The 15054-nt window shown below is 54.0% G+C and overlaps 1 protein-coding gene across 1 annotated transcript; it reads right to left on the reverse strand.

Annotated features, from left to right (window-relative positions):
* Window positions 1-854: 854 nt before the first annotated feature.
* Window positions 855-12465, reverse strand: CD22 (CD22 molecule). The gene is made up of 15 exons (XM_042968890.1): window positions 12288-12465; window positions 11472-11779; window positions 9809-9939; window positions 9287-9664; window positions 8051-8344; window positions 6678-6944; window positions 6286-6549; window positions 4995-5252; window positions 4522-4785; window positions 4181-4444; window positions 2819-2915; window positions 2599-2674; window positions 2304-2428; window positions 2041-2125; window positions 855-1743 (listed from the first exon to the last, which is right to left on the reverse strand). The coding sequence occupies exons 1-15, from the start codon at window positions 12420-12422 to the stop codon at window positions 1612-1614; spliced, it is 3078 nt and encodes a 1025-aa protein (XP_042824824.1). The 5' UTR covers window positions 12423-12465; the 3' UTR covers window positions 855-1611.
* Between the last annotated feature and the right edge of the window lie 2589 nt (window positions 12466-15054).

Here is a 15054-nt window from a genome sequence, read left to right on the forward strand (position 1 = left end):
CTTGCTGACTGATGAGACACCCGGTTCTGCTTCTAAAAGAACAGGCAGAGAAAGGTCGGAACTGAGAAGCGGAGGGGAAGCTGGAAGGACCTAACTGGAAAAGTCAGAATTCGTGAACATAATAGGGAACTGGCGGCAGTGACGATAGGTGAAAGAAACGTCGTGAGGTTTCTCAAGGTGACTGGCCTTCGAGAAGTTCTTGGGCAACTGTGGCTGTTGACCGGACTTGGCAGGGTCGCTTTTGAGAACAGCTGTGAGTGATGAATTGGCTTCCCCTTCTTACATTCTTCAAGAGATGCAAACAAGATGGGAATTTGGTTTTTTAGGGACTTTTGGCTATTGTGTTAAGTTTCTTATAATGTGACTCCAGCATACGTATGATTGTACCTCACTTCCTCTCTCTCTCTCTTTTTTAAGTTTGTTTATTTTGGAGAGAGAGAGAGAGAGAGAGAGAGAGCGCGTGCGCACGACTGGGGGAGGGGCAGAGAGAGAGGGAGACACAGAATCTGAAGCAGGCTCCAGGGTCCAATCCAGCAGCACAGAGCCCTACGCGGGGCTTGGACCCACGAACCGAGACATCGTGACCTGAGCCGAAGTTGGACCCTCAACCGACCGAGCCACCCAGGTGCCCCTTTCACTTCCTCCCTTGAACCGCCTGCACGGTAGGCAGTGGCACCTCCATTTTACAGATGAGGAAACTGAGACTCAGATAAACTTGGTGAACCTGCCCAAGATCGCTCAGCTGGGCAAGCAGAAGAGTCAAGACTCGGGCTCGCGCTTGTCTGCCCGCCGGGCCAGTGTACCGTTTGCGACAAGACGACAGACCCCCCAGTCCGCTGATTCGGTCCTGAGGTTACCTTGACTCCTTTGCCTTCTCCCCAGGCCCCGTGATGCCCTCTTCATCTCCCCGTCCTCACCCTGACTCCACAGGCACGGGGTCTTTGAAGTGGTATCCGAGCTGTTTTTATTGTGCAGCTCTGTGTTTGTGACACGTCTGTCCACACCAGCGTGTGTCTCAGACCACAAGACCCCTGAGGCGTGGGGCTCAGCAGCGTAATCCTCTCCACGTGGAATGCCTCGCTGACACGTGGAGAAGCAACCAGCGGGCCAGCAAGTCTTTCCCCCTCAGTTCTGTCCCTCCTTCCCTGGGCTTTGCCCCAGAGGCAGACGTTAGGCATAGAATCAGTGAGGGGACTTTCAGAGCAGGGGTAAGGGGGCCAAAGGGATGGAGAGGGGACGAAAAAAGTATAGTAACAAGCCGACCCCAGCAGGGACACGGCCAGCTGGGGATGGGTGGTGGCAGACGGCGGGGGAGGGGTGGGGAGGGGGGGCTGTATGGTGCAGGCTAGGTGTTTAGATGACTTTCTGGGTGGAAAGGAGAGCGGGCCAGGAGCAGACCTTTGGGAGGGCCAGGGCCCCCGGCGTTGAGAAGGAAGGCTGTCTCTGGGCGACGCACGAGGTTCTGTGCACTGGCTGGGGTTTCGGTAACCGTGCGAGTGTGCCTGCGCGTGTGTGTGTGTGTGGAGGGGAGGCTGGGGCCTGCTGAGCAGCAGGGGCGGGGCCTGGCCCCAGCGGTCCCCGGGGCACCTCTGCTTCGGCGGGTTTGGCTCCTCAGTGCTTGAGGGTCACGTATTCCACCATTTCCCGGGCCAGAGGCCGCTCCCCAATCCCAAGACGAACCAGCTCGGAGTAATGTATCCCCTCGTCTTCCGGACTCTCTGGAACCACGTTCTCATAGTCTCCCTGCAAAAGCCACGGGGTGTAAGGTTGGCCTCCCGGTCGCGAGCCCCCCTGGTCTGCATTCCCTGCCTGTCCTCTCCTTGGCTCCACCCGGGGATCCTCCTGTCCACACACCGGCCGCGGTCTGCGTCTCCGACTGGGAGGCGCTACCCTGGCTCTGACACCTGTGCCTGAGCACCCCTCCCACCAGCAGCCCTGGCCCCCACTGAGGCCACCGAGTCCCTCCCTCCTGGGAGTCACAGCTGAGGCCAGGTCCCCCACCCTCCCCCACCCTCACCTTCCACAGCCCCGCCCTCTTACCACTCGATGCTTCTGCACCACGGAGTAAGTGACCGTGTCATCCCTGCTTGGGGAAGGTCCCTCTGTCTCCGGGGTCCCCGCATCTCTGAGAGGGAGGGCAGGTGGATGGCCGCAGATGAAGTATTTCGCACGAACTCCCCTCCTACTTCCAGCTCCCTTAGACCCCGAGAGCACCCCGGAGCAGGGCCTGGCTCCCGTGCTGGGCACAAAGAGGGCAGACAGGACACGAGCCATTCCTCCCTCCCAGGACCCTCACTCAGTACCCAGTTATTGGTGCGTCGGCGTCACCGACAGGAAAGCGCAAAGTCGCGTAACTGATGGCATCTTCCATCACCGGATTGTAGCACCCCAGGGAGTGAGGGTCTTCGGAGAGCGGGGCCCTTCGAACCTGGGAGAGAGACGGGGTCTCGGCTTTCACCGCTCCATTCTCCACCAAGACCCCCTCCCCTGACCTCTGACCCCCACACCTCCCCACGGTGCTCCTTGCATCCCATCTTCACTTGGTCTCCGCTTGACTTTAAGGTCTGCCCTCCGTTCCATCTTTCTCCCATGTCCTACCTTTTTATTCCTCACAAAGAAGCTCTGCCCACTGGAATTTTCCTGGAGCCCCTGCTGGCTCCGTATCTTCTTCCAGCTAAGAAACAAAATCCCGCTCGGTGAGGCTCAGGGGGATGGGAACAGGACCCCGTGGAGTCGGGCATGCGGGGTCGACAGGATGGCTAACGGGAGTCACTCCAGGGAAGGAATCAGGGAGAGACGGGCCTTGGGAGTTGCTCACCTTTTCTGAAGCTTGACTCCCCAGAAGGCCAGGAGGAGGGCGGCCAGGCAGAACCCCACTCCCACGGCCACTCGCCTGCCGATGGTCTCTGGGCTGTCTGGTGGGGGGAAGAGCGACCATGAGTTGGTGACACTGCATCTCTCAGATAACCTCTGGCCTGCAGCATCCGCCTGGAAGGAATCCTCAACCTCTCTGCATGGCCGCTGTCCTTGCCTTCCAGACTCCCCTTCCACACGCAGGGGACGTGATGCAGAGGAAGGGAGAAGCCAGTCCCTGCCTTCTGGGCCCCATGAGGAGGCAAGGGCTGACTCTCCTGGGAAACACCTGTCTTGTGACGGACACAGGTGCACACACAGAGTACGCAGTAAAGGCTACCGCTTGGCCTTACTTATCGGAATGTAAAATCACTTGTTCTTTGACGTAGCAACGCCACGTAGAAATTTATCCTGCCACTGTCCTTCCTGGGGGCCCAGAGCCGGAGACGACACAAGGCCGTAGGGAAGGCACTGAGCGCTTCCATGCATGGGAATACACTGACAAGGCAGCCCTGAAGGAAAGAGGCAGGTCTCCGGGGTGTCTGCAAAGTGGAAACCCCAGAAACAGGTTTTTATACAGTACGCTGCATTTCCAAATAACACTGCTCAAGCTGTCTCCCTTCAGCATCCAGCTTTGCAGGGCACGATCCTCTAAATTTAAAACCATGGCTCCAAGTTTAATCTGCAAAAGCACAATAAACAAATTAAATATCTTCCCTATTGTTTCCAGACCCTTCAGACACCCTGTACATGTGCGGATAGAGAACAGTCTCCAAGTGGTATTGTTACGTGGGGAAACAAAAGAACATCCAGGGCAATGTGTGGGCTCTCTCACGATTTGTGTGACGAAGGGTGTATAGGCCTAGATCTACTTAAGCGTCTTGCGCGTGTAGAACAGCTCTGTGAGGAGAAGCAACCAGCCGCCGGGAGTGAGGGCCTTCAGGGAGAGGGTCGAGTTCTCAGGGAGAAGGAAGGGAGAGGGGTCTTGCTACCATTTACCCCCTAGTGCTGTTTTAGCTTTACCTTGTCTTAAAAAAAAAAAAAAGCTAAAATCCCAAAAGATAAAAAGAAGCAGCCTCTCAAGGGTGAGACAGAGAGAGACAGAGAGGGACCCAGTAAGAGCTCAGCGTGTCTGGAAAGCGGGGGCAGCCTGAGAGGGAGCCCTCCTAGAGAGAGAGTCAGGAGTGACGGGGAGAAGGGGGGAAGGGAGGTGAGTGGGGGGGGGCAAGGGGGGTGCCTGGGAGTGACGCACCAGGTTGCCCCCAGGACTGGGGCGGGGGAAGGAAGGAGAAAGAGGGGTCAGAGAAGAAGAGGGAAGGAGCCTTACAGTAGACAGTGAGCGTGCTGGGGGTCGACTGGCCCATGCCCAGCCGGTTGATGGCCTGGCACCGATAGGCTCCTGAGTGCTGGACCTTCACGGGATCCAATCTCAGCATCTGATCATAATGTTGGAGGTTTTGGTTTTTCCAGTCAAACCAGCTATACTGGAAGATGGGAGGGTTGGCGTCACCCTCACACGTCAGGACTGCCTTCTTCCCCTCCATCACTTTGTCCTTTGGGCCGATGGACACACGCAGCCTCCTCGGTGCATCTGTAAGGAGAAGCGAAATCAGGATCCAGGTGGCCGGCCACCTGCTCTTCTGTCTGTCTCCAGCTGTAGCCACTCACACAGCACTTGGAGGACCCTGGGCTCAGACACGGTCTGTCCTACGGAGTTGTTGACCAAGCAGTTGTAGTTGCCGGCGTCTTCTGGAGAGATGGCGTCAAAGGTCAGGTCTCTTCCCTCCTTCAGAAAGATTCCATTTTTCTGCCAGAAGAAGCGGACGTCTCTGGGGCGGCTACTCGAGAAGTTACATCCAAGGAGGACTCGGTGCCCGGAGTGAATGTCAGAAGGGGGGCTGATCTGCTGGACCCTGACATCTCTTGGGGCATCTGGAGAGCAAGGGCCTCAAGGGTCAGGCTGACCTCTTGGGCCCCTTTCCCTCTTCTCGCCCCCAGGACCTCCTCTCCCCTGGGCCCTGAGGCCAGACGTTCAGCCCTCAGTTCTCTGTGAAGGTTCTGGCCCAGGCCCCAGTCCCCTCCCCCTTAGAGCCCATACCCCAGCTGGCCCACCTCTCCGATCCCCTTGCCCGCTCACTCACACAGGACATCCAGGCTGACAGAGGGAGCCCACGAACACCACTGGTTGCAGGCCGCACAGGAGATTGGTCTGGCGTCCCAGGAAACTTTCTCAATTATCAGCACCTCGCGTAATAGTTTTTTCCAGGAGCCTTGGAAGTTCCATTCGTATCGGCTAACTTCGGGATTACTGGAATTGTAGTTACAGGACAGGGTCACACTGTCTCCTTCTCGAATCGGTGTGGGGTTTTGAATCACTGCGGTTACCTCCTTGGGAGGATCTGGGAGAAAACCAGAGAGATGGGCGAGGGAAAGTCAGCTGTCCGTCACTACCTTTCCCGGCGCCTCCCTCTCCCCCACCCCTCCCCCGCATTCACACGGTTCCTAAATTAACCGAAGGAAGCCTCATGCTTCCCTCTTGCATCTGCGTGAGGACAGAAACCCCGGCCATTTGGCCTGGCCCCGGTTTGAGGCAGGATGATGTGGCAGCTCAGAGCAGAGCTCCAGCAGAGAACGCGTGGTGCGTGGGAGACAGAGGCGCGCCGTTTGCGGGCCTCCGCGTGGGCCGGGGGCACAGAGTCAGTTCGCTGCGGTGCAGACGTTCGCTGGGGGAAAAGCACAGCTCTGGAGCCAGACTGGCAGACGCCGTGACTTAGAGCTGAGTGATCGTGGGCCGTGGGACTCAGTTTACTTATCCATCAGGTGGGGTCCTAAGAGTACCTAACCTTGTAGGATCACTGCGAGGACGAAATGAGCCGAAGCAGCCAGGGCAGGGCAAATGCTTAGTAAACGCCGCTGCCGCTGGGTCACACGCTGTCTAGATGTTTGGGATTGGAGCGTCCCCATCAGAGTATCTGGCTCAGACTCTGACATCCCAGGGTCCGAGGATCAAACCTATGGATCCTCTCTGTCCTGGGCTCGACTCACTGACACGATTCACCGTGTTAAACAGGGTCTGACCTCCGATGGGGAGGTAACGAGAGACATTTTGCTCCAGTTCTCCTCCGACACATCGGGCCCCTCCTGGGGCTCAGCCACTGCCTCGTGATGCCGAGTCTCCGTGTCCCTCGTGGGGCCCTGGCATCTTGCTTTCGTTCATTCGACAAACATCTACCGAGCACCTACCACCAGCCAGACCCTGTTCTGGTGCCGGGTGTACAACTGGGGACGACAGCGAGGCACCCACCCCAGGGGCTTACACGTTGAGAGACCCTGGCCTCTGCTTGCCACCCGTTCGAGGACCCAGGGATCCCCTGTGCTCCATTTCCCTTCTTCCTTCTCCCTCTAGAACCCAGAAGCCCTGTGACTACTCACACTGGACATCTAACTCAGCTTCCTGGCCAACTTGTCCAGTACCAAGGCTGTTTTCGGCCAAGCAGGAATAATACCCAGCGTGCCCGAGGAGGACCGCTGGGATCTGGAAGGTCTTGTTTGTCTGTCCGAGTACTTTTTTCTTATCGTGATACCAGGTGTAATTTGTTGGAGGAGGATTGGCCGGTGACACACAAGTCATCTGTACTTTATTTCCCTCCTTAGCTGGTGAGGGCAAGATCTCAACCCTGGAAGATTCCGGAGCATCTGGAAAAAGCCCGCAGAGGCAGAGGAGGGAGGTGAGCCAGGGCCTCCCTTGCTCACCTCTCAAGGGCCTTGGTTCCACCCCCTGCTAACTCCCTGCCTGCCCCCCTCCCAGCTCCCAGAAGGCTCACAATATACTTGAAGGTCCACTTCTTCTGACTGTCTTGAGCCTATTTCATTGGAGGCCTGACACTGGTACTTTCCACTCATCTCCTTGGTCACAGTGGACAGAGTCAGCTTGAGTGTCTCCTGCTCCCTCAGCAGGGTCCCATCCTTGAGCCAGGCTATTTTCTGGTAGCCGGGGTTGCTGCTGAGGACCTGGCACGTCATGGTCACAGACTCTCCCTCTGTTACGATGGCTTCTCTGGGGGTGGCCTCAATCTTCAACTTTGGGGCATCTAGAGGAGCAGGGGGCGCAGTGGGAGAGGGGGTGGGACCTCTCAGAGGGTGTATCTTGGTGGGAAGTTGCAGGGCTTTGATTCTGATAAAGCGGCAGTTAAACGTAGTGTGTGCGTGTGTGCGGCCACTCGCGTGACCCTCGTCCACGGGGGGTGGGCTGGCCCCAGCATCCAGGTGACTCTCACAGACTCCTAACTTGTCTCTGCTCTGCACACGCCCCCGGCTCTCCAAAGTTCTAGTCACCGGCAACCGGCAGCCTTCCTGACACTGTCGCTCGGACTTTGTTACTCCCCTGCTTGAAACCATTGCGTGGATTCCACGCTCAGAATACAATCCCAAACCCTGCTGCAGCCCGTGAGATCTGCCCTTGGCCCTCCTTTCCTCCCGCTGGGCCCCCTGCTCTGTCGCAGGCACACCGAGCTCCTACCTCGAGGCCCTCGTCCTCGCTCTTTCCTCTTTCTGGAATCTTCTCGCAAATAAACATCTGCGTGCCCCAGACTTTCCCTTCCCTCAGGTTCACCTTCCTCAGAGAAGCCTCTATCCCTCCCTCCCTCTGCCCTTGCCCGGCTTTATTTTCCCCCCCTACACTCATCCCTGCCTACAGTCAAGTTCTCTGTTTCTTTGTTACTCTGTTTCCTGTTTGTCTTCCCCTCTGCCGTGCTAGCTCCAAGTGGGCAAGAAGTTTGCTCACCGCCAGAACAGGGCCTGGCACCTGGGAGGCACCCAGTAAATATTTATTGAATAAATGAATGAATGAGGCACGAACAATGATGTGAAACCGCCTCTTACCCCGCCCACCACCTCCCCCTCCCGTGTAACCACGTGATCTCAACTTCATGTCATGGCTCGAGGATATTCAAGTATTTTATTCTGTTAGATAGACCAAAGCAGATGCTAAGATGAATCCGTTCCCTGAAACACTGGGGCTTGATAACGGGGGTGGGGTGGGGATGGGGCCGTCGGGGGCTGGGGGGTGGTGGAGAGCATGCGGCCCTGATGCCTGTTTCCTTCTGTGTAGGTGCCTGGCACCCTTGGTGCCCTCGAGGGCCGGAAGAGAAGAGACAAGGCCCTCGTCCTTCCCCGGGGGGCCCTGGGGGACACTCACGCTTCACATCCAGCCCCACGCTTTCCTCGGAGAGTATCCGCTCTGCTCGGGGGTCCCAGAGCTGGCAGGAAAGATTCTTGCCGTGGTGAGTCCACTGCGGCCAGAAGGTGAGCTTGCTCTGTGTGGACACGATCTTGGTGGTCAGGAGGGTGGAGGTGACAGCAGGCTCCTCCAGGGACCACTTCAGCTGGATCTGGTACCCAGGACAGGAGAAATTCAGCGAGCAGGTCAGAGTGACTTCCTGGGACTCCTGGATTTCTGGAGGGAGCTGGATGTGAGGTGAGAGAGGCGTCTCTGCAAAAGAGTAGGGGGCCGTGCTGGGGGCCTGGGAGAGCGAGGGCCCGTGTGCCCACCTCTCACACCTGCCTTTACACACCCCCAGCCCCAGGTAACCCCTCAGGAGCCCCTCGCCGGTCCCTTCCGCCTCTGCACCTCTCTCCCGGCTGCCTTTCTCTGCTTTGAGTCACTTTTGCTCAGCGGAAACACTCTCTCTTGTGAATGCCGCCGCTCCTGAGGAAACCCGTATTCTATTTCATACGTACTTCGTGCCCCCTCCCTGATGTTTGCTCCCTAAACATTTTTGACATGGCTCCCCCATCCCAAATGAATTTTACCGGTTTAGGTCCCCACGCCTTTCTTGGCTTTGCCGACAAGCCTGCGTTTGTAATGGCCTCCACACTGGAGACCTCCAGAGTGGCGCTCCTTCAGTGGGTGCTGTTAGTGGGCCTGTGTGTCTCCAGCTCTCCCCGGGGCTGGGCCACCCTGAGACGACAGGTCTGAAACCACAGCTCTCACCCCTGTGTAGCTGCTTAGGCTCCCCCCCACCTCCCCCACCCCCACGGAAGACACAGGCTGTGGGGTGGAGGCCCCGGGCCCGTGCTTGATTCATCCCCTACATGTGTCTCATTTAGCCACGAAGGCCTAATTAGAATTAATCACCAACATTAAGGCATTGGGAGATTTTGCTTGACAATCCACATTTCCATCTTCTCGTCAAAAATCAGGCCACCTGGAACCCGGATTCCGGAATGGGCGGGCGTTGAGTGGCAGGTGGGAGGCCCGGGGAGAGACCAGAGCTCTGGCCCCAGCCCCAACCCCAGCCCCATTATCTTGTGCTGCCTGCTCACTCACTGGCACCTCCGGCCTGGCTTGCCACCCCGTCCCAGGGGCTGGGTGTTTTCCACCTCCCTTCTTGCCCGAAACCGAGGCAGAGAACCCCATCCCCCAGGGCCTTACCAGAGACGTTGAGGTTTATTTTCTCCATCCATTTGTCATTCTTCGTTGTCACTCTCAGCCCAAGACAGCCACTGTCATTGACGGACACAGGGTGGATGTGTATGGTACAGTTGGACTTTTTGTCTCCCAGGAATTGAACCCTCTCCCGGTGAGGCAGAGTCTTCCCAGCCTTCGCGGTATCGTACAGGATGGTCCCACTGAAGTCCTTGCGGGTCTCGTCATAGTGATAGTTGTGGTACAGGGTCAGGTTTTCTAGCATTTGTCTACTCCCTGGAATTTTGTAGTCACAGGGAATCCAGACGCAGGCCCCATCCCAGGTGTAGAGGGTGTGGGGGTGCTCAAACTTCCATTGAGATGAGTCAGAGAAGGCCAAGTATTCTGGAACCCACCACAGTGATCAAAAAACATTATTGAGGGGGCATAAGAGCTTTCAAATGAATAAAGAATCCCCTCTAAAGACAGAGGGAGAGAGGAAGGTACACACACACATACCCTGCCTGTCCCCTCCTCCCCAATACTTACTCTTTGCTCCAGAGCTTTCCTCCTCCTCTAGCTCCCACAGACTCCCAGAACCCAAGCCTAGGCCACAGTCCTTACCAAGGAGCAGGAACGAGGGGCCGAGGAGATGCATGGTGCTGTGTCTGGGCAGGAGCCTGGGCCGGGAAGAGTTGTCTTTGAGCCATCTGGTCACTTGCTTCTTTCAGATGGCTTTTCTTGCTCACCCACCAAACTCCAACCCCTCTTTCCCTGATTCCAGGAGAACCATGTCTGCTTGCCTTGCAGGATGTGAATTCTGGATGTTCATGGGGCCTTTTGTGGGTATGCCATGTCTATTCTCTCAGCCTAAGAACTCTGTAAGACTAGCCTGTCTCTCTTTCTAGCCCTCCTTCCTTTCTTCCATCCATCCTTCCATCCATCCTTCTATCCATCCATCCATCCATCCATCCATCTATCCATCCTTCTATCCATTCATACATCCTTCTATCCATCCATCCATCCATCCATCCATCCATCCGTTCATCCTTCTATCCATCCATCCATCCATCCATCCATCCATCCATCCATCCTTCTATCCATCCATCCATCCATCCATCCATCCATAATTTTACAAACTTCCTGCCCAGCTCTCAGGCTTTGAGTGGCACCAGACTCCTGAGTGCCTTGAATTCCAGGCCTGGGGTAACTTGAAGCTCACCTTGAGGCAACTAGTGAAGGTTCTTGTATGGGGGAGAGCCATGATCAAAACTTGATTTTTAAAGACCAGGAGCAAAATAACTTTAAAACTAATAATTAAGTGTGATGCCAGGAGAGCATTTAGAGGGGTCTGGAAGGACTTTGGAGAATGTGGTCCAAGGGTCCCACTCAGATACCCCTGGGGGCTGGGTAGAAAACATAAATCAACCAGGTGGGGACAAAGGTCATGCCTTGGGTAAAGACAATGACTGTCCCGGTCCCAACCAATTGTTGCCAAGTGGGAATGTGAGCTGAACACTGCCTGATCTTCCAGTGCTTTAAGAGAAATAAGCTGGATTTTCCTGTGAAATGTCCTGCTTTCATCAACAAACAAACAAACAAGCAAACACGGTGCTGGCCAGTCTGCGGGCTGAAGGCCGTCCAAGGGCCCCCAGTTTGCAGCCCTGCGCATCTGTCCCTCTCTGATCAGTGAGTTTGTGTGCCACCTTATTAGACTTTTACATAGAGTTACATTTACATAGAGTTAAATTTAAGCCCCAATTTGCATGACTGGGCCCCTCCGTGCGGGTCCCTCTGGAGTTAGCAGGATGTGTGACAGAGTGTGTCTCCGGTCTCAGGGCAGACCTGCACCCCTCCCACCTGCCCTGCCAACATTTCCCACGCATCAAATACCCCTCACCCCCTGGGGCTGTTTATCTCCTCAGGCTGCATGGCTCAGGCCAAATGCTGTTGGGTGTCTGGTACCCGGAGGCGTGAGGGAAGCTAGCTTGCTTGCTGAGCAGGAAGGAGGGGTCTGTCCCCAGGCGTAGTGTCTGCTGGCCTGGCCGGGGCTTGGGCTTGGGTTAGGGGTGAGGGGTCTGAACTGGGACAGACTCTCCAGGTAGAAGTGACACCAGCTCTGCAGGAGCTAACAGAGCTACACGCAAAAACACCTTCAAGGCCACGTCCACTTGAGAAAAGCTGGGTTAAGAAGGTAAACAGAATTCTTTACCGTGGGTCTTTTTGGTCCCTTATAATCAGCTGTGTGTGCATCACACATCTGCCGACACGGGGGCCAGAGCACAGTACGGTGCAGTACGTTGCCCACGCTTCTTTAGCCATGGAACCGATTTTACGTTTCCCGTGAGAAACTCGGCAGGGCTGCAGGGTCAGCGTTTTGAGGGATGCGCTGCGGGTCCCCTTTGGGTTTCCACAAGAGCTGTGGCAAGGGCTAGATTCCATTCTCTGGGGCAAAGACCAGCCTCCAGTAGCCGGACCGTTGTGCCCCTTCTGCCGCCAGCCGCCAGCCGCCAGCCGCACCTTCATGGGGGAATGCCTTGAGAACACCAGGATGAGGGGGAGAGGGCACTTCTCAGAGCAGAGCTACGTGCTCGCCCCCGGCAGCTCCAGGCAGTCGCTGGGACATAAGAAGTGGGACCTTACACCTGGAAGCGGAAGGCTGCTGAGACAAGGTGGGGCGTGGAGGCTGGGGAAAATAGGCATTAGGCACAAAGGCTCAGGACAAGGCCATGCTACCCAGACCCATGGTGGCCTGCTCGTCATAGGCCTGCTGAGGGCCTTGCAGGATCTCAGAGCCCGCCTCCCTGAGTCCATTCTTCCCTCCTGGGCATCTGGTGACCCATCCTATTCTCAGAAGACTCCACAAGCCCATCAGAGGGCATGCTCAAAGATGGGGGTCTACATCCTGTTGATACATGGGTAAGGGGGGGGTCCCCGCTGTGCTCCCAACCCCAAGAACTGTGCCTGGCACACAGCAGCTGCTCCGTGCCGGCATGCTGAATGCAAAAGAGAGCAAAATAATTTTTACCTGTTTCCTCGTGTCTTCCCTCTTCAGGGACCTTGGCAGCATCTGAGAGTGAAAGGGGAAGCACAGCGAAGGATTTTCACCCTCCTTGGCCCCACCCCCTGCCCCTGTGTGACTCTCAGGGCAACCAAGAGGCATGGTGAAGTGGGGAGGGGGGAAAAGAGGCCATGAGGGCAACTTGGGCTTGGAATCAGCTTGAAAGGAACACTCGAGTACCTACGGTCAGTTTTTAGGTTCAGTGTATGGAGTTTCTACATCAGATAGTTTCAGAGCTAGTCCCTCCACAACTTCCCCTCTACCCAGCTCTCAGGAAATGCTGATAATTTAAGCCAAGCAGATTAGAACTGTCAGCCTGCTGAAAAAGGCACAAGGCAATATGAAAGTGTTGGTAGTTTAGTGACACCATCCAGTTATTCTCATTCCTATTACTTTCTCTCCAAAGGCCAGAATGGTCGGGAAATCTGATCACTTACACTGATGCTCCAGCAGCTCCCGAGGGTTGAGGGAAGAGCTCACAGTATCAAAAGGAAAAAAGATAACTTTCATGGAGTGTTCTTGAATGGGCAAGTCTTGAGACTAGAAACTTACCACTTTCATCAGGCTTCTAGTCTGTGAGTGTCTTGAGACCAGACCCAGACATCAGGCAAAGCCATTCAAATCCTACAGATGGTCAGGGAAGTCTCTGAGAAATCTTCACCCTGGTATCATCAAACTCTACTGACTACCAGCCACTGAGAAAGGAACAGAAAAGGAGAGGGGCTTCTGGGTGGCTCAGTCGGTTAAGCATCTGACTTTGGCTCAGGTCATGATCTCACGGTTCATGAATTTGAGCCCCGCGTTGGGCTCTGTGGTGACAGCTCAGAGCCTGCTTTGGATTCTGTCTCCCTCTCTCTCCCCAAAATAAATAAACATTTAAAAAACAGACAAAAAAAGAAACAAAAGGAACAACTTATTCAAAAGACAGTAATGTTATGGGAAGGTATATTCTTCCCTATTTCTTCTGCTAAGAACAATTAAAAACTCTGGATATTATAAAATAAGCATAGGAAGACACTGAAAGATTGAGAGAAGGCACACTGGTTAGGGACCTTGGGACCTGAGGAATGATATGACCATGAATTCTCTGGGTTTTCTCTTCGCTTCATCTATCCCAGACTGAATACTGGAGAAGCAAGCAACTGGAAATGACAATGAGCACAGACAAAAAAAAAAAAAAGTTCCAGCAAAACTCTGCTCTTCTAGCTAAAGAACCAAGAAAGGGGCAGCCCAGAAAGACAGAAATCTTTCATGCAGTAACTGCTCTACTCCAGCGAAATGTCACAGAAAAACCTGCTGCTTCACTTCTACCCCTGACAGCAAAGGCTGAGTGGGACCCTAGACTTTCATCCTTGCCAGGCCACGCCCCCATACCACATCTGAGTGGTGCCAGAGGAGGCTGAGTGTGGGGCTGGGCCCTCCAGCCCCTCTGGGCTCTTTCTCCCCGCAGTGTCAGTAGAAACCACATGGGCAGCCTGAACATCCAACCCCACCCTGTGATGAGACATCATACTCCTCATTGGAGTGGTGTAAGAGGAGGTCTAGGGGAGAATCAGGACTTTCACCATCACTCAGTGATCATAAGCCCAACTTCTGTGGAATATGCATGAAAGCCATGTGGAGAGCAATAATGATGTACCCCCTCCCTCTCCCAGTCAAGATGGTATTAATGGATGCATAATGGGGAACCTGATCTTCCACCCCTGCCCAGCAATGAGAAAACTTCACACACACACACACACACACACCCACCCACACACCAGCTGTCAAGAGAGGCTGAGTGGAGAACCTGAACTTCTACCCCCATTTGGCAATAATGAGGCAGTGCCCCTGTTCATTTCACTGGAACAGTGTCAGGGGAAGCTTGCTAAAACACTGATTTAAATAAGATCCAGTCCCATAAATAATACCCAAAATGTCCTGGTTTCATTTGAAAATCACTCAGCCTACTAAGAACCAGGAAGTTCTCAAACTGAATGCAAAAAGATAATCAACAGACACAAACACCAAGATGACACAGATGTTGGAATTATCTAACAAGGATTTTAAAACAGCCATCATAAAAATGCTTCAGTGAGCAATTACAAACATGTTTGAAACCTATTGAAAAAAATAGAGTGTCAGCAAAGAAATAATAAAGAATCAAAAGGAAATTTTAGAACTAAAAAATACAATAACTGAAATTAAAAGCCCTAATGAATGAGCTCAACAACAGAATGGAACATGGAACATTAGAAATTACCCAATTTGAAAAACAGATAGAACAAACTGAAGAAAAAAAAAAAAGAAGAAGAAGAAGAACAGAGCCTCAAGGACATGTGTGGCTAGTATAACAAAAGATCTAACATTCATGTCATTGGAGTCTCAGGAGAGGAGAAAGAGGGTGAGCCTGAGAAAATATTTGAAGAAATAATGGCTGAAATGTTCCTAATTTGACAAAACAAACAAAAACCATATTATCTACAGATTCAAGAAGCTGAGTGAATCCCAAACAAGATTAACCCAAAGAAATCCATGTCAAGACACATACTAGTCAAACTTATAAAAATTAGACAAAGAAAAAATCTTGAGAGCAACCACAGAGAAATGATGCATTACCTATAGGGAGAAAACCCATTCAAATGACAGTAGATTTTGTATCAAAAAGGTGATAAGAAAGGTGTTATGAAAGTGAAACAGCATCTCTTAGATACTGAAAGAAAAGAACTATCAACCCAGAAATGTATATCTATCC

Source organism: Panthera tigris, chromosome E2 (genome assembly GCF_018350195.1).
Source record: "Panthera tigris isolate Pti1 chromosome E2, P.tigris_Pti1_mat1.1, whole genome shotgun sequence".
In the NCBI taxonomy this organism is placed as follows: Eukaryota; Metazoa; Chordata; class Mammalia; order Carnivora; family Felidae; genus Panthera; species Panthera tigris.

What these genes read in the sequence shown, in the direction of transcription:
- CD22 (XM_042968890.1), bottom strand. Translation starts at nt 12,422, where the DNA reads ATGCCTCTTGGTTGCCCTGAGAGTCACACAGGGGCAGGGGGTGGGGCC. An exon ending in AGGGACCAAAAAGACCCACG is followed by an intron (nt 9,940 to 11,471) that starts GTAAAGAATTCT and finishes TTCCCGGCCCAG; the next exon opens with GCTCCTGCCCAGACACAGCA. An exon ending in GGAGTCAAGCTTCAGAAAAG is followed by an intron (nt 2,675 to 2,818) that starts GTGAGCAACTCC and finishes TTTGTTTCTTAG; the next exon opens with CTGGAAGAAGATACGGAGCC.